The following is a 21,102-nucleotide window of genomic DNA, read 5'->3' on the forward strand; positions in this document are numbered from 1 at the left end:
GGCTGGCATCTGGCTCGTTGAGGAACCTTGGGTGAGCTGCTCCTCATCTTGTCCAGCAGTGCCAGGTTGTGCAATGTCCTCTGCAGAGCTGTTCTCTGGCGTCGAGCTCCTGGAGGACTCGTGGGCAACCTCCTCATTACTGTCCACAGCACCGTCCTCCCTCTCTTCGGCTCCTGCTTTAGCATTGGCCAGTTGCATAGCTCTGCTCCTGGTGCCATCAGCCATTCTTGCAGACTTTTGGTCACTGACACAGAACTGACACCTGATGCCTCCACACACCTTACAGTATCTGCACTCTGACACTCTAGTGTTGAGCTAGTCTGAAGACCCCAGCAGCCACAGTTGATGCAGGCAGTCTTTAGTGTCTGGGAGTATGGGTCTCACACTCACACACACTATTATCTCGATCCCACCGCTATGCCACCAATATGTCACAAACCACCGGGGGGGTCACTCAGAAATCCCCCGCGCTGGCTATCAGTACGTCACAATCGGGGGGTAACAAGTGGGGGTCACCCCTCCTTTATACCTCCCGACCGACAGACAGAGCACGTGACGCGCTCTCTAGCGCCCCTCTTATAGTCAGGCCAATTATGGAATTGCCCGACAATAAGCAAGGAGGCCGCTATACTACTTATGCCGATTATTGAAGGGTCCCCGGTGAGAGTAGGGTATATATTCCCCCGACCTCCGCGGGCGGAATATATAAAACCTCCCCGAATCTCACTGGCCTCCCCACAATAATCCTTGGCACAACTCGCTGCCACCAACCGCTTCACGGTAACTATTAGCCGAACACACAGACGTGGGATTCAAGATCGAGATAACAGAACAGCCCAAGATTAATTATATAATTTAATCAGCCTAAAGCACACTAGAACTACAATATATACAATAGGGAATCTACAGAATATACATATGTCAGAGTACAGTTACAATCAAAGCATGGGTTACAAACAGGCATACACAGTTCCAGCAGTTACCTTGTGCGTCTGGCCACAGGGGGGCACTGTAGGCCAGGTTTCTAGGATCCTTCCCACAGATGTTTCCTACACGTGCCCCCAGCGAAAAGAACACTGGAAAATGGCCGAAGTAGGGTTATCAACCTGGGCAAATCCAGGTCCCCTCCTACCTTAGTGACCTCAGAGGGAGCACTGCTCCACCCCTGGCTTGAGTTATGGACAATATCCCAACATGGAATAGGGGCCATAACTTTGCCTGGGAGCGTCGTAGGCGGACGCCAACACTCTCATTGTGACAGTTATGAATTTAGCTACAGAACGAGGGGACTCATGACCTGTCTGCCAGTTCCCCATTGGCTGATATCACGCCTGGGGCATTTCCCCAGCTCCCGCTCCCATAAAAAAGGTGTGCCAGCATCGTCCGCATGCGGAGACACCATTTTTATGGTTGCCATATTTATCGGAAATATGGCTTGCGAGATATGAACCATTTTTTACTGGAGTCGTTCTGTCTGGATGCTTCCATAGCCTGGCTAATTAGATAGCAGCTCCTACCACAGGGTCACGGCAGGGAGTCATCCTGTGTCCATTGTTCCCACATCACCTAATTTCCATATCACAGGACATGGCCATGGAATGTGTTGCTAAACAAGTTGTGTGAAGGAAAGGGGGGGGGGTGACACCAGGAGAGGGCTTCCTGACATAACTTGACTATCATGATTTATCGTCATATCTCCGGATTTACCTCACAGCGTCCTTGTAGACCACTGAACTGATATGGAGTGGTTAAAAAGACAGGCAGAAAGGCACGCTGTCACACCCCAGGTGGAAGGGGTTAATACAGAAGTTACAAGGATGCACTGGTTTGTGCAAGAGAATAGAGAATTAGACAGAAAGAAGTCGCTAGTTAGGGAAGGGTGCCGAGTAGCGGCTTTGTGTAAGACAGTGATGGCTTTTGACCAGACCATTGAAAGACAGCCTCAGAGACAGCATATTAGTCGGGTCATGTGGAATAGAATAGTGTATGGGGAGGGAGAAGCGCAGTTGAATGAGACATTAAAGCAAGCAGAGGAAGCACAAAGGGAGGGATATGAGCTCCGGGACCTGCATGCAGCGATGAAAGAGATGGGAGAAGTGGCAGTGAGTCAGAATGTGGCAGGGGAGAAAATCAAGGAATGGAGACTTAGGTTACAGGATTGGATGAGGGAACATGTGGAAAAGCAAGAAGTAGTTACAAAACATATTCAGTTGATGCAGGAGCAGTTGAAGAGAGATGCAGGGGAATCTGAAGATGGGGACGATTCATCCCAGATAGAGGATAAACCTAATGCCACTTCTACCCCTAAAATAGCTCCCGGCCAGGCGTCCCTGATACATCTTAAATTAATTAAAAACCTGCCCAATTGGGATGAAAGTAAAGGGGTGTTCTGTAATGTTCTTGGTTTTGAATCATGGTTGAATAAGTTTCAAATTGAGTCCACAGAGGATGCTGCCCGATACTTTCTATCCTTTGTTCCTCCTGAATTTTTGTCCCACTACAAAGTACAAGAAGGAAGAGGGATTCATTATGACCTTACAGATTCTCAGGGGAGGTTGAAGTTAGTGATCTCCCAAAAGCCACGAGGGAGAAAGTCTAATCCGGGATTGTTAGAGTTCTTCAAAATTAAGAAAGGGGATGAGCTTAGAGTTGAAGCAAGTAAGTGGGTTGCAGCCTGGTGCATAGTGTTTGACAAGTTATTGAGTAGTATGGATCAAGGGGATAGAAATGCGATGATGGAACAGTTTGTGAAGAAAGTACCCTTGGACGGGGCTTTCAAGTCAGGGGTTTTGAATAATGCTGAATCTATTGAGGATGTAGTCGAAGCCTTGTTAACCAATGTCAGAACCATGGAGTCCGAGACGAAGGGAGACGAATCTAATGTTTTTGCCTACTTCGCGCCTCGGGTTGCATCTGCTGATTCACGGAGACCAGGGTTTCCAGGGGGGGATGGCCAGCTGCCGAGAATGGGCCGGTCCCAGTCGGCAGAGCCTCCCTTTCGGAACCCCAATAGGGGTCCTCCGGTGTGTTATTTCTGTGGACAGGTGAGACATATCAAACGTCAGTGTCCTCATTTGGAGCAGAGGAACATACCTCGGGTACTATTTAACACCCCCATGTCCCGAGGTATTCCCGGACCCCATCCGTAGGGAGTTAGACCTCCTTATCCCCTTGTGGATGAACCCCGGCAGTATCAGCAGTGCAGTGGTCTTCAAATGGTTAACTCTGCCACTCAGGGACCTTCCGCCCCCCTAGCTCTTAATTACACAGGCCCAGAGATCAATGCTATTCAGGGTGGAGCCACCCCTCCTCGTTTCTATGCTCCGGCAGTGAAGGAGCTGCAGGAATATGAGGACTGGGCTCTCGCTGATGGTCTCTTTGGGACAGAGGTGGGGGCTGTGGGGCGAAAGACTCTCATAGACGAGAATGATGGATTTTTTTGGGCTTCCCACGGCGGGAGACACGGATTGATGCCGTGAACCCCCTGTTCCCCTCACCTTTCTTGCCCATCTTTCCCTGGGCACGGATGGACGACCATATGTCTGAGGGAGAATGGAGGGGCTATCGTGGGAAGACATTCTCGTTGATACAGGAGCCTTGGTTTCGGTAACTGGGCACAAATTGCAGTCACCCCCTGGACTGCCTGAAACTACCACTTTGGTAGGATTTGAAGGCTCCTGTATTCAAGCAACAAAAAGCTGTCCAGTGAACCTGAGATTTCAGGACTCAGGGGGATCGAAGCAAAGGGGCCTTCGATGTGCTTTTTGGGTAAATTCACAGGTGAACTCCACTATTTTGGGAACTGATGTACTAGGAGCATTGGGAATTGTTGTTGATTTATGTAACCGAGTTCTGTGGCGTGACAAGAGAGCCACTGTTTGTTCTGTTATTGTGCCTGTGGAAGAAGAGCTGGAGAGTCATAAAGTAGACATTGCCAGCTTGAATCTATGTACTGATGACATTTTGGGGAAAATGTTGCAAATGATGCTTTAAAAGATGAATTGAAACAGTTGTTCCCAGAATTGTGGACTTCAAATGAAACTGATTGTGGTCTAATGCGAACTCAGGTTAAAATTGATGGTGATAAGCTACCACCTTTCCAGCGACAGTACCGAATTCCTGAAGAAATCATCCCGTACATACGGGTGGCAGTTTCTGGGTTGGAAAAACAGGGCGTGGTCATGCATAGAAACTCCCTGTGCAACAGCCCCATCCTGCCTGTCAAAAAGACAGATGGTAGCTTTCGCATGGTTGTGGACCTGAGACTTGTAAATAAGTACACTCCGTTAGCTGCTTACTTTGTTGCATCTGTCCCTGAAGTCATGTCGCAGCTGAGGAATGAATGTAAAGTGTTTTCATGTCTTGACATTGCAAACGGCTTTTTCTCCGTACTCAATGTTAATTTTTCCAGAGAATTTATTGTGGATTTTGCTTGCCTTGCTAAACCACTATATGAGCTCCTAAAAGGTATTGAGAATGATTATGTCCTACAGGCCTTTGAGGGGTTAAAGCGGGCTCTTGCTGCAGCCATGGCATTAATCAACCCTGATCCATCCTAGCCCTTTTACATCCAAGCCTGCACAGGGGATGTATCCATCTCATCTGTGCTTTTGCAAAAATGGCCCAAAGAAAGTTCTGAAATTGCAAGTCATTTACATGCCTTGGGTTTTTCCGCTCAGTTGTTAACGTCCGTGGAAAAGGGCTTCACTTTGTGCATGAAGCATGTACTGGCTGTACACTGGACGATGAATCATGTAAGACACATAGTCGTATCTGCCCCTTTGATTTTACCAGCGATTCTGCTGGCCATCCGTGCTGTGGCTTCCAAATCCACAGGAATTTCTCCTTTTGAATTAATGACAGGAATACAGATGCCTGTTCATTTGCCAAGTGACATTGTATCTCCTAGCACAGGACAAGCTGTAGTACAGAGGGATCAGTGGCTGCAGCAAAACCAATAACAGATTTAGCACCTTTAGCAGTATTCTACTAAAAGTATTTTTTGGCTAAAAGTTGTGTCGATCCTAGTGAAAAATCCTTTCAATCCAAATTTGTTACAGAAGCTCAGATCATAGTTAAAAACTTCAGGTAGAACTCAGAGAAGCAAATTGGGAGTGTTCATTTTTTTATCACTCTAGTGATCAACCCCACAGTTTTAGGAGTAGATAGGTTTAGCAAGCCAACAGACAAAGGTGTTAAAATTATTCACATTGATGAATGTAAACTTCTTAATATTGGTAAGAACTGATACCTCACTTTTATTTTTCCCGCAGGTCCCTAACCATGGATCCGCCAGAATATCTGGAGGTAAAGTTTCACACTATACAGTGGGACTCTGATAGTGTGAGAGGGGGAGAAGATCTGGAGATTCCAGAATTCGGGGAGGAGGAAGAAAAGCAGGAAACATGGATCATAAGATTTAAGGACTGTTACAGGACTCATTACCTTGGGACTCCTACTTTGATTACTTTGGACTCCTACTTTGATTACTTTGGACTCCTAGTTTGATTATTTTTTTTGTGTTTTTTGTGTTTTTGTTGGGGATGTGGGCCCTCCATGTACGTGCTCAATCTGATCTCTTGAAAAAACTGGCTTACTGGTGTATGAGTCAATGAGGTCCCTGGATAATCCTGTCTATGGCAATTCAACATTGCATATGTCAGCTCTGTAAGTTGTACTCTGGACAGAGTACAAAAGGGGGAGTTGTTAGAGAATAGTCAGCCATAATATGCGGAGCAGCCATGTTGTATCTAATAGCCATCTTGGGCAGACTTGAGCAAACTAACTTTGCAGCTAATGAGATGCATTGGCTAGAGTTCTCCCCCCAGAGAGGAGAGAGATGATATCAGTGTTATTAGCAAGTATAAGAAAAAGTCTAAAAAGGTTAAATTGAATAGAAGAATACAATTGCGTCAGTTGATAGATGGTGATGTGTAGTCATGAATAGCAGGTATATTGAATTGATAAAGAAACAAAGTTGTCAATAGAGTTGTCAGTGTTTGAAGAGTTATGTGAAGTAGGGGCGCCTTCAGGGATCAGAGATGTTAGCCATGACAAAATTACTGAATTAATTAAAAGTACCATGGAGGCCCATAGGGATCTGATAAGTTTCTACCGCAATGCTCGTAAATAATGTCATGATGTATCATTATATTCTTTGTTTTCTAATGTGTACGCCTTTCTCTGCAGTATGAGCTTTCCTTTGTCTAACATGTATAAAAGCCCCCACACGCCTATCGGAGACACTTCTTCTTCATCTGTTGCTAATTCTGCTGTTCTACAAGACACCTGCGTGTGTCTTCGTGCCGATAACCTGTCTTATCTGCTCTGTTGCTATCTCGGAATAAACTTCAGTCTTTGCTTGGAACGGATTGTCTACAACGTCTTCTTAGCTCTTGAGGTCTACGAGAACTTTTTCTTTCACCCACCACCCTAACAATATCACCCAGCAGCCGCCCAGACTTGCCGCATCCATTAGGTGCGACAGTCCTGGGACTCTACCCAGCTCATCCCGAATTGCCCTGGTGCGGTGGCAATTGGGGTAATAATGAGTTTAATCATGGCAGGCGTCTCCCCGAGATACCTTCCATGATTAAACTGTAAGTGAAAGTAAAGAAACACACACCGCGAAAAATCCTTTATTTGGAATAAAAGACAAAAAAACAACGCTGGTTCACCCCTTTATTAACCCACAAATACCCCTCCAGGTCCGAAGTAATCCACACGACAAGGTCAGCTCTGCCCTCTTGGGATGTAGTGGTTCCGTAGCAATGAAGCAGAGACTTCAGTCAGCACAGCAGGCTTCAAGATTAGAAAATCTGCCTCTCTCTTCTGTAAGAAGCAATAGACTAGTGGGTAAAGCGCCCGCCGAAGAAGCATAACGTCGGGAGTTCTAGTACCGGTAAATTTTTTTTTTCTTTATAATTTCAAATTATAATTATTATCTATTTATAAAGTGAAAGTAAATAAACACACACCGCGAAATATCCTTTATTTGGAATAAAAGACAAAAAAACACATTTTCACCATTTTATTAAAATCCTCCACTACCCCTCCATCTCTGAAGTAATCCACGCGACCCTGTCATCTCTGCTACACAACACGAGTGCTCTGCATGAGCTTCACATAGCTTTAAATGAATCACGTCGTCAGCTGAGACTTCAGCAATCCAGACTTCAAGACTACCAAATGTGCCTATCATTCCCATTAGAAGCAATAGCTGAGTGGATAGAGTGCTCACCTAGGCATAAGGTTGCAAGTTCTAGACCCGGTAAATTTATTTATTTTTATTTTTAATAAATTATATTTATAATATATTTATAAATATAATTTAATTATGCACTGAGTGGAGGAGCGGGACATCAGCTGTGAGCTCTCTCTCTCTATCTCTCTCCTTCCCCTCTCTCCTATCTCTCTCTCTCCTTTCTTTCTCTCCTTTCTCTCTCTCTTTCTCTCTCTCCTTTCTCTCTCTCTCTCTCTCTCCTTTCCCTCTCTCCTATCTCTCTCTCTCTCCTTTCTTTCTCTTCTTTCTCCTTTCTCTTCTCTCTCTTCATTCTCTCTTTCTTCTCTCTTTCTCTCTCCTTTCCCTCTCTTCTATCTCTCTCTCCTTTCTTTCCCTCCTATCTCTCTCTCCTTTCCCTCTCTCCTATCTCTTTCTCTGCTTTCTTTCTCTCCTTTCTCTCTCTCTCCTTTCTTTCTCTCCTTTCTCTCTCTCTCCTTTCTTTCTCTCCAATCTCTCTCTTTCTCTCCTTTCTTTCTCTCCTTTCTCTCTCTCTTTCTCTCTCCTTTCTTTCACTCTCTCTTCCTTCTCTCTTTCTCTCTCTCCTTTCTTTCTCTCCTTTCTCTCTCTCCTTTCTTTCTCTCCTTTCTCTCTCTCTTTCTCTCTCTTTCCTTTCTTTCTCTCCTTTCTCTCCTTTCCCTCTCTCCTTTCTTTCTCTCTCTCTCCTTTCTTTCTCTCCTTTCCCTCTCTCCTTTCTCTCTCTCCTTTCTTTCCCTCCTATCTCTCTCCTTTCCCTCTCTCCTATCTCTTTCTCTGCTTTCTTTCTCTCCTTTCTCTCTCTCTCCTTTCTCTCTCTCTCCTTTCTTTCTCTCCAATCTCTCTCTTTCTCTTCTTTCTTTCTCTCCTTTCTCTCTCTCTTTCTCTCTCCTTTCTTTCACTCTCTCTCTTCCTTCTCTCTTTCTCTCTCTCCTTTCTTTCTCTCCTTTCTCTCTCTCCTTTCTTTCTCTCCTTTCTCTCTCTCTTTCTCTCTCTTTCCTTTCTTTCTCTCCTTTCTCTCCTTTCCCTCTCTCCTTTCTTTCTCTCTCTCTCCTTTCTTTCTCTCCTTTCCCTCTCTCCTTTCTCTCTTCTTTCTCTACTTTCTCTTCTTGCTCTACTTTCTCTTCTATCTCCTCTTTTTCTTCTTTCTCTTTCTCTCTCTATCTTCTTTCTTTCTCTCTCTTTGTCAGACCTGGCGATGATCAGCTGATGCGGTCACCTGACGGGATCAGCTGACACTATAAGTCGAGCGGTGAGGCCGGCTTTTTACCGCCCGGCCGGCTAAATTATCAGCTGATGCTGTCGGACAGGCGTCTGCACTGAAGTGTGTAGTTTGTTTTTTTGCACTCATACATCAGCTGATTGTATAAAAGCTGTTTATACAATCAGCTGCTGTGTCATGTGAATCAGGCCCTTGAACCTGACACATCATCTGATCGCTTTGCTGTCCAGAAAACCGATCAGATGATATTGGATCCAGATTGGACGGCGCGGGACCCTTGACCCAGGATTACTGCAGAGGGGGGTTCTTTACTTCAATAAAGATGGAGTCACTAATTGTGTTGTGTTTTATTTATAATAAAAATATTTTTCTGTGTGTTGTGGTTCTTTTTATCGGTACTAGAAATTCATGGTGGCCATGTCTAATATTGGTGTGCCACCATGAATTTAGGGCTTAGGGCCAGTTGATAATATACAGCTAGCCCTAACCCCATTATTACCCAGCAAGCCACCCGTCACTAGGGCAGCTGGAAGAGTTGGATACATCGCCAGATGATGGCGCTTCTATGAAAGCGCCATTTTCTGGGACGGCTGCGGACTGCAATTCTCAGCAGAGGGGCCCAGAAAGCTCAGGCCAACCTGTGCTGTGGATTCCAATCCCCAGCTGCCTAGTTGTACCTGGCTGGACACAAAACTATGGCGAAGTCCACGTCATTTGTTTTTTAATTATTTCATGAAATAATAAAAAAAGGGCTTCCCTATATTTTTGGTTCCCAGCCGGGTACAAATAGGTAGCTGGGGGTTGGGGGCAGCCCGTAGGTGCCTGCTGTACCTGGCTAGCATACAAAAATATGGCGAAGCCCAAATAATTTTTTGGGGGGGCAAAAAGTCCTGCATACAGTCCTGGATGCAGTATGCTGAACCTTGTAGTTCTGCAGCTGCTGTCTGTCTGTCTGTATGGAGGAGAGCAGACAGCAGCTGCAGAACTACAAAGCTCAGCATCCTCCATCCAGGACTGTATGCAGGAGTTTTTTTCCCATCAAAAAAATGACGTGGGCTTCACCATGTTTTTGTATGCTAGCCAGGTACAGCAGGCAGGTACGGGCTGCCCCCAACCCCCAGCTGCCTATTTGTACCCGACTGGGAACTAAAAATATAGGGAAGCCTGTTTTTTTTTTTTAATGATTTCACTTATTTCATGAAATAATTAAAAAACAAATGACGTAGGCTTCGCCATATTTTTGTGTCCAGCCAGGTACAACTAGGCAGCTGGGGATTGGAATCCGCAGCACAGGTTAGCCCGAGGTTTCTGGGCGCCTCTGCTGAAAATTGCAATCCGCAGCCGCCCCAGAAAATGGCGCATTCATAGAAGTGCCACTCTTCCAACAGCCCTGGTGACGGTGGCTTGCTGGGTAATAAGGGTTAATACTGGCTTTGTTTTACTAGCTAGTATTAAGCCAGAGATTCTTAATGTCAGGCAACTTTGACCTGGCCATTAAGAATCTCCAATAAAGGGATCCGGCTCTTCTGTCTTCTTTCTCCTTTAAGACATGTAGCTCTACTACATCAGTGCTGCATAGGAAGAAGGCGGTGCTATTCCCCGAGCTGCTGCTTGTGAGCGGTGACGCCACCACTGACAAGCGCGTTGCTATAGCAACGGTGATCTCCGTTATCGACCGGCTGTGGCAGCCGGTTTATAACGGAACGGGGAAGCAGACTGGGAACCCGACCGTGTGCTAGAGCATGTCGCCGATACACGGTGATACACAAACGATCACCACGTACTGGATAGATGCACTCGCAGGTCCTACATGATGCGTCATAGTCATGTAACCAGTCTGTAGCCAATGAGATAACAGACACGTGACTGGTCACATGGCTATTTTGACTTCACAATAGGTCCTGCATCACTTCAGCGATCATCGGATGGAATAGCGGCAGGATACAGAGTGCAGGACGGATCCCTGGGACAGGTAAGTGTTATGGCAATATTTATTAACTGTATGTGTACATTTATAATGTGTTTTTGTGTGTTTGTGATTGCCTCCCATTGTTTCCTATGGGTTCGAGTGGTTCGCCGAACCGAACTCGAACGAGACCTCCGTTCGGCGAACCAAGCTCGAGCCGAACCGCGACCGGTTCGCTCATCTCTAATCATAACAAAGATCACCAGGACTTGTACTGGGAATCAAAAAAGTGTATTATTCCACTTCTCCTCCTATGATCGGGACACTGCAAATCTCCCAGTATGCAGAAACCAGCGTAAGGCCCTGTGCGCACTTGCCGGTTTTTGCCGCGGATTTCCTGCAGATTTGCTGCATGTTTCGCTGCAGAAAATGTTCATAACATCTCTGCAGTGAATCACCAGCAAATCCTATGGAAAAATAAGTGCTGTGCGCACTAGGCGGAATTTGACAGCTACATGTTTTGCTGAGGGATTCCATTTGCATGTCACTTCTTTTCCACACGTCACCATTTTATTAAAATCCTCCATTATGCGACAGTCTCGGAGTGTCGCCGGCTCTTCCAGATGCCGTGATGCGGGGGAAATCAGGGTAATAGAAGGAGTTAATGGTGGCGCATCACCGCCATTAAGTCCAGGCTTGATCATGGCAGCGTCTATGAGACAGCTGACATGATCAACCCGTAAGTAAAGTGAAAAAACACACACCGAAAAATCCTTTATTTTAAATAAAACACACCTAAAAATCCTTTATTTTAAATAAAACACACCTAAAAATCCTTTATTTTAAATAAAACACAAAAAAGCTCCTGGTTCACCCCTTTATTAACCCCCCCGAAACACACAGCTCCGGCGTAATCCGAGTCCTGCGATGCCTGCATCCAGCCGCGACTGACACTGCTGAATGCAGCCTCGCAACAGACAGCAGAGAGGTAATTACCGGTCATTTCCCACGGCCGGTAATGTGAACACACTGCCGACTGTGAGAAATGCAGCGTGTGCGCTATCCCTCTATCTATTCTTCTGTCTATTTCTCTATCTATGTAATTCAGAATGAAATTACTTTTTTTTTTCAATGTGCTTTATTGCATTGAATGCATTAAAGCACATGTACCAACCCGCACGCGACAATACCGCAAACAATACCGCGGTAAAACCGCAGCAAACCGCATGCAGTTTTCGGGAGCGGTTTGCCGCGTTTTTTTACCGCGGGTGCGGTAATCTTTCAATGCCTGCGGAATTTTATTGAGAAAATTCCATTTTCCAGTGCGCATAAAGCCTAAAGGCGCTTAACCACACCTACCAGAAGTAAGCACCTACCTATTTGTAAGAGCTATAATATTTTTTCTTAGTTTGACTATTCCAATCATTTTTATTTCTTTTTCTCATGATGAGGGCCTCATTTCCTAATTTTTGTTGAAATTGATGCATAGTCAGCACCCTTTGTCATATCTGGTTTGTGAATGTGCAAGACTGCCCTATAAAGTATATCCTTCGCAATTAATTCACAGCCCTTAGTAATGCAAGAAAGAGTGTTTTTTTTTATTTTTACATGACAAAAACGAAATTGTACAACTAGAATAAACAATACAGTAAGAGCAGACTAGAACGGTGTGTTTCTTAACGCCACACTTCAAGGCACCCGTACATGGTTGAGGATATCCTGTAGAGAGAACCTTTGGCGATGTTTGATTCCTTCTAATAAGGAAATACTGAAAACATAACTATATATGATGAAAAGCTCAGCTGCCAACCATTACATAGACTGGCGTAAAATAAATAAAACTATTGGAAACCTAGATTACGTTCATTTGGAATTTTTTTTACTTCTTACTGATCTTGGAAGCAACCACTTCACTTAACAGTGAACGTATGGAGAAACATTGATTGCGAAAGAAAGGTTAGTAGGAACTAGGGACGGGAAAATTGGTCCAAGGATAGAAAAGAGGAACGCAAAAACCAATACCTAAAGGCTCGGTTGTTTGAAAGAAGCAAACACAATATTAAACATATGAAAAATCAGTGAACGCAAACGAGTATCACTCACACCATGTTTTACCATAAGCTTACCATGTTGTAGAGTAACCAAATACTTCACCAGCATCAACAACTGAGCACATCAAGATGGAAATGGATTCCCTCCACTTGAGCCTTGGGGCAAAGCTCTCAGAGTATAATGAAAGCAAGAAGGAGCGTAAGCAACAATATTTTATGGGCCCGTAATCAAATGTGGAAACCAAACACTAAAGAACAATAACCTAATGGGCGATGTCACGGGGGCAGGGGGTTAAGAACGGGAATGCTCATGTTATTGAACCAAAAGCAAAAAACAATATCCAAGTGCGGTATCGAGTGTGGCATCAATGGGAAACAACACAGCAATGCTAGGTGAAGTAACCAAACCCTAGGCCCCGAGACCCCATAACGCTCAGGACTGACGACATTTAAAAGATAAACTCCCGACCCAGAGACTACAATAAGGCAATTATAGGATAAAAGAATCAAGAATTGTACGATATTGTTATAGGATACTGTGATGGGGAAATGTAAAATGTGCACAACTGGGACTGAACCCAGGGCTCTATCTGTAACCTGCACACTTACCATTGAGCTATATCCTAATCACGGCAAAAGGCCTATTCTGAAAAGGAAAAAACCCGATGAGGGAAAATCCCACCCACTGAGAGAATTAGAGAATTACTATCCGAAATGAACAAATAACCCATCACAAAGGGTGCAACTCCAAATACGGAACACTGGACCAAACATGAAGGAACAAAATGTCGTTAATAAAGTTGAGAAACATTAAATCATCAAGGTGGCATATGATAGAAAGACCCCGTCACGTAATTAATGACCATCAAAAAAAAGAAATAAAATGCCTGAGTGTAATAACATAAATAAATGCAACCCAAAGAAGGAACGTGTCATAAATTAATGTCAGTCTGCAAAGCGAACAAAAATGCAGAAAAATGGTGACAGTGTGGATGAACCGGTAAAATGGAAGGCAGACCCGATGTGTGATGATTCATGTTACTGAAGTAAACCTGAGAGAGGAGATGGAATCGGATATATACAATATATATACTAAAATGCACTTGCCTTAAATGTCATTATCGGATATACTGGGTTTAACAATGAACCCTTGGGAAGACATTATCGGACACATCGTTGGTAAGGCTCAACCAATGGCTGCAGATATACCCAAATTAATTGTTGGCAATACCGACATTAAAGAATACAAACTCTGACTGAATAATTATTATTTATATAAACAATCAGGTAATGGAGCCACGACATCATCTAATAATGAATGGTTAATAATAATTAGGTAGGTGACCTGACGATAGGGGTAGCAGAGGGCTGTCATAACAGAAACTGACCCTGAGCAGAGGTGGATCCAGAGACCCTAGTTTGGGAGAAAAATTAAAGCATCATGGGCATACCCCTCAAAAGCAGGTCCAAAGTGTGTGCCTTATAAATAGGAACCCGGTAAATTAACGTCTCTCTGAGAAACATGCGGGGGTCAAATCCTTGACGCCATGCTCTTATCCATTGCACTTTAATTGGTGGATGCCTACCTGCTATAACTCTCTCACCAAACCGCTAAAATTGTGGACAGGCGCATCACGTGTGTTTACTATTATAGCCTAAGCCCCCGGCTGCAGAGAAGGGTCCTCACTGAATGAGGAGCTGCGCTCACCCACTATGCTCCGTTTTGCTGCAGGAGGGGGTTTGATGGTGGTGGGGGTGGGTGCAGGTGGGATAGATTCTATAATGCGTGGGCTACATGCAGCCCAACGTTTTCAGAGGGAATAAACTATTTATAAATATTTTATTTATTCTTACATATACACACACACTAATATAGTGAGGAAAGGGGGGGGAATTTTTATAGAGCACAATGAAATATCCCACGCCCACCAGCCACCTGGAAGGAGCCCATACACTCCAGGCTCAACCACCTGGAAGGATCCCATACACTCCAGGCCAACCACCTGGAAGGAGCCCATACACTCCAGGCCAACCACCTGGAAGGAGCCCATACACTCCAGGCTCAACCAACTGGAAGGAGCCCATACAAAGTGGGTGTGGGCAGTTAAAGAGAAGCGCCGCGCTCTCTGCATAGAGGGGGTGCGGTAACTGCTCACAGATTGATGTGGGCGGAGCCAGAGTGGATCGGCTGCACAGTGCACAGTTGCCGGGGCATAGTAAAGGGGGGATGACAGAGCACGGGGTGAGTGAAGGGGTGCGTGCTGCCGCGATTGGTAACTGGTGAGTGGGCAGGGCCAGGAATGAGGAGGGGAGGGCGTCCACGGGGACCGTACAATGAGGCCTTTGATGACGGGCGGGCACAACGACCTCCCGCAGGCATAGATGGGAGCAGGGACAGGAGCGTAACCATCAGGAGGGACGGGACATCGGCCAGCGATCGGGAATAACAGTCATGCATCCCAATCCAATCCCTCCCGATGGTCCAGGATGGCAGCGGTTATATCTTCTGCCCTACTCACTCTCTCTAGGTGCACAGCAGGGACAACTGCCTCCGGGTCCCACAAAGTGGGGAGAGACCGGAAGAGGCAGGGAATGGGATTAGGAGGAGGTGAGAAGAATTATTGGCTGCAACAAATGAGGAGGAGGCAGAAAATTACGACCGGATTAACCCCTTATTACGGGGCACAGCAGTCAGGGGACACCCAGTCAAATACTGGAATGATCCACAAATTGTCTGGGTGACCCCAAACTATTGAATGTTAGGGTATTCAGTGGAACCTCGGTTTATGAGTAATTTGGTGTGTGAGCATTTCGCTATACGAGAAAAGCTTGCTGTAAATTTGTAACTCAGTTTTACGAGCAATGCTTTGCTGCACGAGCAAATACTCTCCGCGCACACTTCCGGTTCCATACTTTCATCGCGCTCTGACCCGCTCTTGCAGTCTGCACAAACACACACAAGCACGCACAAACACACATGCACACACAATATGCTCACCTTACCTTCCGTTCCATCTCCGGTTTCCTGGTTCTTGTAGTCTGCAGGTACAGTAAGCATATCCGGTAACCATCGTGACGATGGAGGAAATTCCGCTGTCAGCTGCTTTTCAAAGGCAGCGCGCTGACCAATCAGAGGCAAGCGGCTCATGCCTTTGACGTCAGCGCTTTGGTAGATGAAGCTCCGGCATCGGTCGCGATGGTTAGTTGCGATGGTTAGTCCTGCTCCGGTGGACTACAAGAATGAGGAGGCCGGCGAGGGAACAGAAGGTAAGGTGAGCATAATATGTGTTTGTATGTGTGTGGAATGGCACAATAGGGGACCAGGATGGGACATTGAACAAGTTGCAGAATGAATTGTCTGAGCTTGCATTATTTCCTATGGGAAATTTTGCTTTGCTAGACGAGTAACTTGGTTTACAAGCACACTCCCAGAACGGATTGTTCTCATAAACCAAGGTTCCACTGTATACCCTTATACATAGCGTATTGCTGTACACGCTTGAAGAATAATACTGCCAGGCCATTTTTACCAAATAATAAATACAGTAACTAAAACTTAAAAAATTATGTGGGAATTGTTACTTTTCCCCATTGTACTACACTTGGAATCTATTCCCATTTTCCAGTACAAGTAATATAATTGGTAATTGATGCCATAGAACACTACAGCTTGGTCTGTAAAAGACAAGCTCTCATAAGGCTATGTGGACAGAAAAATAAAAAGCTATGACTCTTGAAGAAGAGGAGGACGAAACGAAAGCTCAAAAATAGATTTCCTGGTTAACCATTCTTTCTCAGACAAGCAATGCAGCACATGGAGTCCGGTGCCTCATTCACATCAATAATATAGGTAGTGGCCCCATTTTAAAGGAAAGCCATGAACCTGACAGTAAGGACGGGAAACACATTATAAGTTTCCATGATTGCAGCTCCCATACTAGATAACTACAATAATATATTTCCGATATTGTGAAGTTGACCTCCACATTGCAGGATGCCAGTAGCCACCGACATAGGAAGCATAGAAGCTTAAAACGTCCTGTTTCATTATAGTATTTATGCAACGTCTCCCCAAACTCTAATAAGACTCCACATACAATAAGGGAATAGTATTAGTAATTGTTGTAAATGACATTTCTCATAGCCTCCATTTTATGACAGAGACAAGACACTCACTCATTAGTGGTGACGTCACATAACAAGGAGCGGTCAGCAGTTTATATAATGGACATAACAATGGCCCTGAGCATAAAATAGTATAAAATTCATGTATAACTTGTCCCCCACATCTCTCAGTCCTGTACCTGTCTCTTATACTCACCGTAATTCCTCTATACCGCAGTCTGGACTGGACAGCGCCTTCATCAGGTCACTGAAGTGAGGACCATACAGACGGTTACTAGACAGGTCGAGTGTCTTCAGAGACCGGCAATTCCTTATTATAGAAGCCAACTCGATGCAGGACGCTTCTGGTAGAGAATTCTTATTCAATCTGTAAAAAAAGCAGATGAGATGTGGGTGACAATTCCACAGAGCGCCAGAATAAAATCCATAGATGACTGAACAAGAGAATGTCCCCGGATGGCACTAAGATCCATAAATGTCATCACTAGAAGCCGCCTTTGGTGTGTAGTGGAGGTAAGGAAAGCTGCCAAATCCATGCTCCAGATATCTACCATTATAATTATGCTAGGGGAAGTACCTGGTGTATAACACCAGTCATCAGCTGCTAAAACTGCTACTTTATATTATCCATCATAGGACTCGTGTCCTCCATGCACCTTCTGTTTTCACATGATTACATGTCACATATGGCTCTCCTACTACCGCCACACTAGGGCTGTTTGTGCTTTTTTTTATTTTTTTATTTTATGTCTGCCATATCTGCATTTTACAGTATTAGGCCAGTTTCAGACACCCGTGTGTAATCTGGTACAAGTCACATGCATGGGTATGGTCATACCTGTGTCACACGTGTGATGTCTGTGTTTGCATATGTAGCACCTACGAGGCAAGGGGTTAACTTTACTCGTCGCCGGGCCGCTGATGTCGCATCTGGGGATGTCATGGGTGGCTCTGCCCGGCTTCGTGGCCCCGAGGCGTACAATAAAAGGGAACAGGATGATGGAATGGAAGTTTGGGATGATGGATATAGTTGTTGTCTCCTGACGCCACCTGTGGTATACGGCCAGGGATTAGCCGCCGCTGTGGGTGATGTCCTCTAGGGCTGATGGTGTCGCAGCAAAGATGGTTCTGCTCCCCACAGGTTGAGCGGGTCCCAGGGAAGATGATGAGGGGATGTAAAGGCCGTTGACGCCAAAGCGTGGGGCGACGGCAATAAGAGGCTGAGACAGCTGCTGCGGGTCCAGGTCTTTTTACTCAAAGTTCAAGCGCAGCCTCAGGGTACCGGTCTCTGCCGTAATGGGCCCCAGCCGATCCTGTATCATTGGGAGGTTAGTACCAGTCCGGTAGTCTGTGGGCCCTTCCTTCTTGCATTGTTAAAGATGGATCCCCGTGGCCTGAAGCTACTTGGGGACCCCAGTTCTTGTAGTTTTTAGTCTCCGTCCCGTGTGCAGGTGACACGAGTCCGCAGTGGGGTCTGAATTTGGAGCACGACCCCGGACCCTATGTGCCACTGTGCTCTGGGAATTGGTGGCGGCCAGAAGAACATACAATCCCCCTGTCCTGCAGATTCTGGTGTTCCAACGTGAAGTCTGTTCCACCCTTGGGCTCTGCACCCTGCACTGCGCTGGTCCCGAGGGAGCAATGAAGCTCTCCCCTCGGTGACCGTTTTAACTCCTATGTCCCACAAGAGCTACCAAAAAACCCGTCTGCTCCTTTTCTCTCCTGCCGGAGAACTCCTTACTGTTGTGTTGCTCCTGACTCACACTGGTAGCCTCTTCTTCCCCGTTCCGTCACTAGTGGGCGGCAGCCCCCGAGTTTGGTGACTACCTTAATACCCGACCCTAGCCCGGTCCCCAATGGAGAGGGCAACCTGATTGTGTGTATGAGTTTGTGTGTCGTGAAACCGATACCGACCTCCTCTGGACCCAGGATAAGTACCGCACCTTAAGTGAGGTGCAGTATCCTGTGGCGACTGAAGCCTCAGGGGCGCCGCACATACGTGTGACATGCGTGTGACACGCACCTCAGAGATTGAAGCAGGAGACAGCATCGCCAAGGACAGCATCGCCGGGGACAGGTGAGTAGCCAGCAAGCAGTGTGTGTGCAGTGAACTCTGATGACATCCTTATGACACCCCCGCGACACCCGTACTACTGCAGGTGTCATGAAGATGACTTCACGGGTTTATCAGAGTTCATTGGGAACTCGGAGGACCTCTTGGACATCACTGCACACACACTGCTGGCTACTCACCTGTCACTGGCGATGTTGTCCCCAGCAATGCTGTCTCCGATGCTGTACCAGGCGATGCTGTCCCCAGCGTGCTGCTGCTTTCAGGCCCGGGGAGCAGTAAATATTCAATGAGTATAATGAGTGGAGGTCAGAAGCAGGAGACAGCAGAGCCAAAGACAGCACCGCTAAATACAGGTTAATATAGAAAATCTTTTTATTTCACAGACGTGTTTTCTCCGGTGCATGTCACACTGATGTCACAAGGATCACATCAGTGTGCGGGCCGTGTGACACCCGTAATGCCAGAGAAAAAACGGACATGTCTCCGTGTGCGTGAAGGGTCACACGGGGTCACATGGTCCATGAGAAAACACGGACTTGTGTGTAACTCCAGAGACTAAAATGGGTACGCGTTCCTAAAACATGGACGTCTGAAATCGGCCTTAGAGAGACTAATATGAGAGCCATTACTGATGTGTAATTTATACTAAATGGGTAGGTGTTTTAAGAGTCAGGCCTAGGTACCGCTCTGCCCTTGCCCTGTCTATTTTGAGGCCTGCTGGCACATAGCAAGGTGGACTACAAGAAATAGGGACAATCCTGATTGGGGTATACCTTGGCTTCTACACTATTTGGATCAAAATAGTGTGAACTAAGTACTCTGTTAATTACATGTACTATTACTATTTATTTACTATTTGCTCATTTGTTGTGATCCTAGATTTTATTGTTTATACTATACAAACACTAGGTCAGTTCCTGTCTTTTCATTTGACTCTGCTGACATGCATTTACCTGTACAGGTAACCTGTATTCTCTGCTGTTTTGCTTTTTCTGAATTTTTTTGAGACCACTCATAAACAGCGTAACACGAGAGGTTTCTTTCCCTGCATTTCCCAACGCTGACCCCAGAATATTAAAACCGTACCATGTTAAGATTAATACAATAAATACCTATACTCACCTTTCTGGCCCCTCTCCTCCTCACCAGGCATCAGTGTGTATATATGTATACTGTGTATTGTGTGGGGCTGTGGTGACCATCTTACTGTGTGGGACTGTTCAGGACTATGGGGCATCATACTTTGTGTGGGGTTTGTGAGGCCATAATACTGTGTTGGTGGAGTAATGTGGGGGCATCATTCTGTATAGGTTCAACATTATTTTGAACATCTTGATTTATGAGGGCCATGGAAAGGGTATCATAGTGGGTGAGAACACTAAAGGGCTTCGGTTGCAATACAATAAAGAAATGACAATGGGGTCCATGGAACCTGAGTGCCTCCTGAAGGCCCCCATTGCTGCCATCTTGATTCTACTTTTTATGCCAAAGGGACCATCATTTACACTTTTTACTACAATAAATACTATGATATTGCAGTACATACAGCATCTAGTGAAAGGGACTAAGTAATAAAGTACAACCAAAAAAATAATTAAAAAGTGTGAATCCCCGCCATTTTCTCAGTTCAAAAATATACAATTAAAAAAACTGAACATATATTGATATCACCTCATGTTTAAAAGCATAATATATCAAAATATAAAATATATAAATATAATATATCAAAATATAAAAGTAATTACTGCACACAATAAATGCCAGAAATAGAAAATACCAGCATTGTAATAAAATATGTAAAAAAAAAAAAAACGAAAATTTGTATGAAAACCAAAACAGCATTGTTAAAAATTCCAGCCCATCACGCAAAAAAAATTCCTCAACTCTAGTGCCAGAAAAAAATAAATGAATAAAAACTTATGATTCTTAGAATATAGAGCTAAAAATATATATATATTTTTTAAGTTTTGGTTTTAAAAAATGCTTAAATTATTAAAATACTACACAAAATTGCTATCTCCATATTGAAACTGACCTGATAAAATTCAAGAAAAACTGGAGTCAAATTCCTTAATATGAAGATATGAATATTTTTTATTTAAACACAAATACACACATAAATACTTATAATCAATAAAAGGGAGAGGACCACAGGTGCAGAAAAAGGTGGATAGCACGTACCCAAGAACAAGATAAAGGATCGGTAAGTCAACATGGATCAAAGTAAGATATAAGTTTGTATAAAAATTGCACAATGCATGTATGTTGTAGAATTTACAGAGAATGACTAAGGTATGAATAAATATGTTACTATTCAAATAATGTATATCTGTATAAGTATTGCACTATGCACTCTCTACAAAATACCGCACAACCCCATAGCACAATGTTCTGATGTGGCAGAAAGCAGCTGAACAGTCCGTCTACAGTGCTTATGACCACTGTTGATCTGTGTGTCACACCAATTCA

General features: G+C 44.9%; 1 protein-coding gene across 5 annotated transcripts in view; it reads right to left on the reverse strand.

Moving 5' to 3' along the window:
- The window catches only part of LOC142290977 (NACHT, LRR and PYD domains-containing protein 12-like), a 1,131,354-nt gene that overhangs the window by 219,204 nt on the left and 891,048 nt on the right, over positions 1–21,102 (reverse strand). For all 5 annotated transcript variants that reach the window (XM_075335136.1, XM_075335138.1, XM_075335137.1 and 2 more), the window contains one exon: positions 16,756–16,926. In XM_075335136.1, coding sequence (XP_075191251.1) covers positions 16,756–16,926 — 171 coding nt within the window. The remainder of the gene's footprint in view (positions 1–16,755; positions 16,927–21,102) is intronic.

The sequence above is a fragment of the Anomaloglossus baeobatrachus genome, chromosome 2 (assembly GCF_048569485.1).
Source record: "Anomaloglossus baeobatrachus isolate aAnoBae1 chromosome 2, aAnoBae1.hap1, whole genome shotgun sequence".
Lineage (NCBI taxonomy): Eukaryota > Metazoa > Chordata > Amphibia > Anura > Aromobatidae > Anomaloglossus > Anomaloglossus baeobatrachus.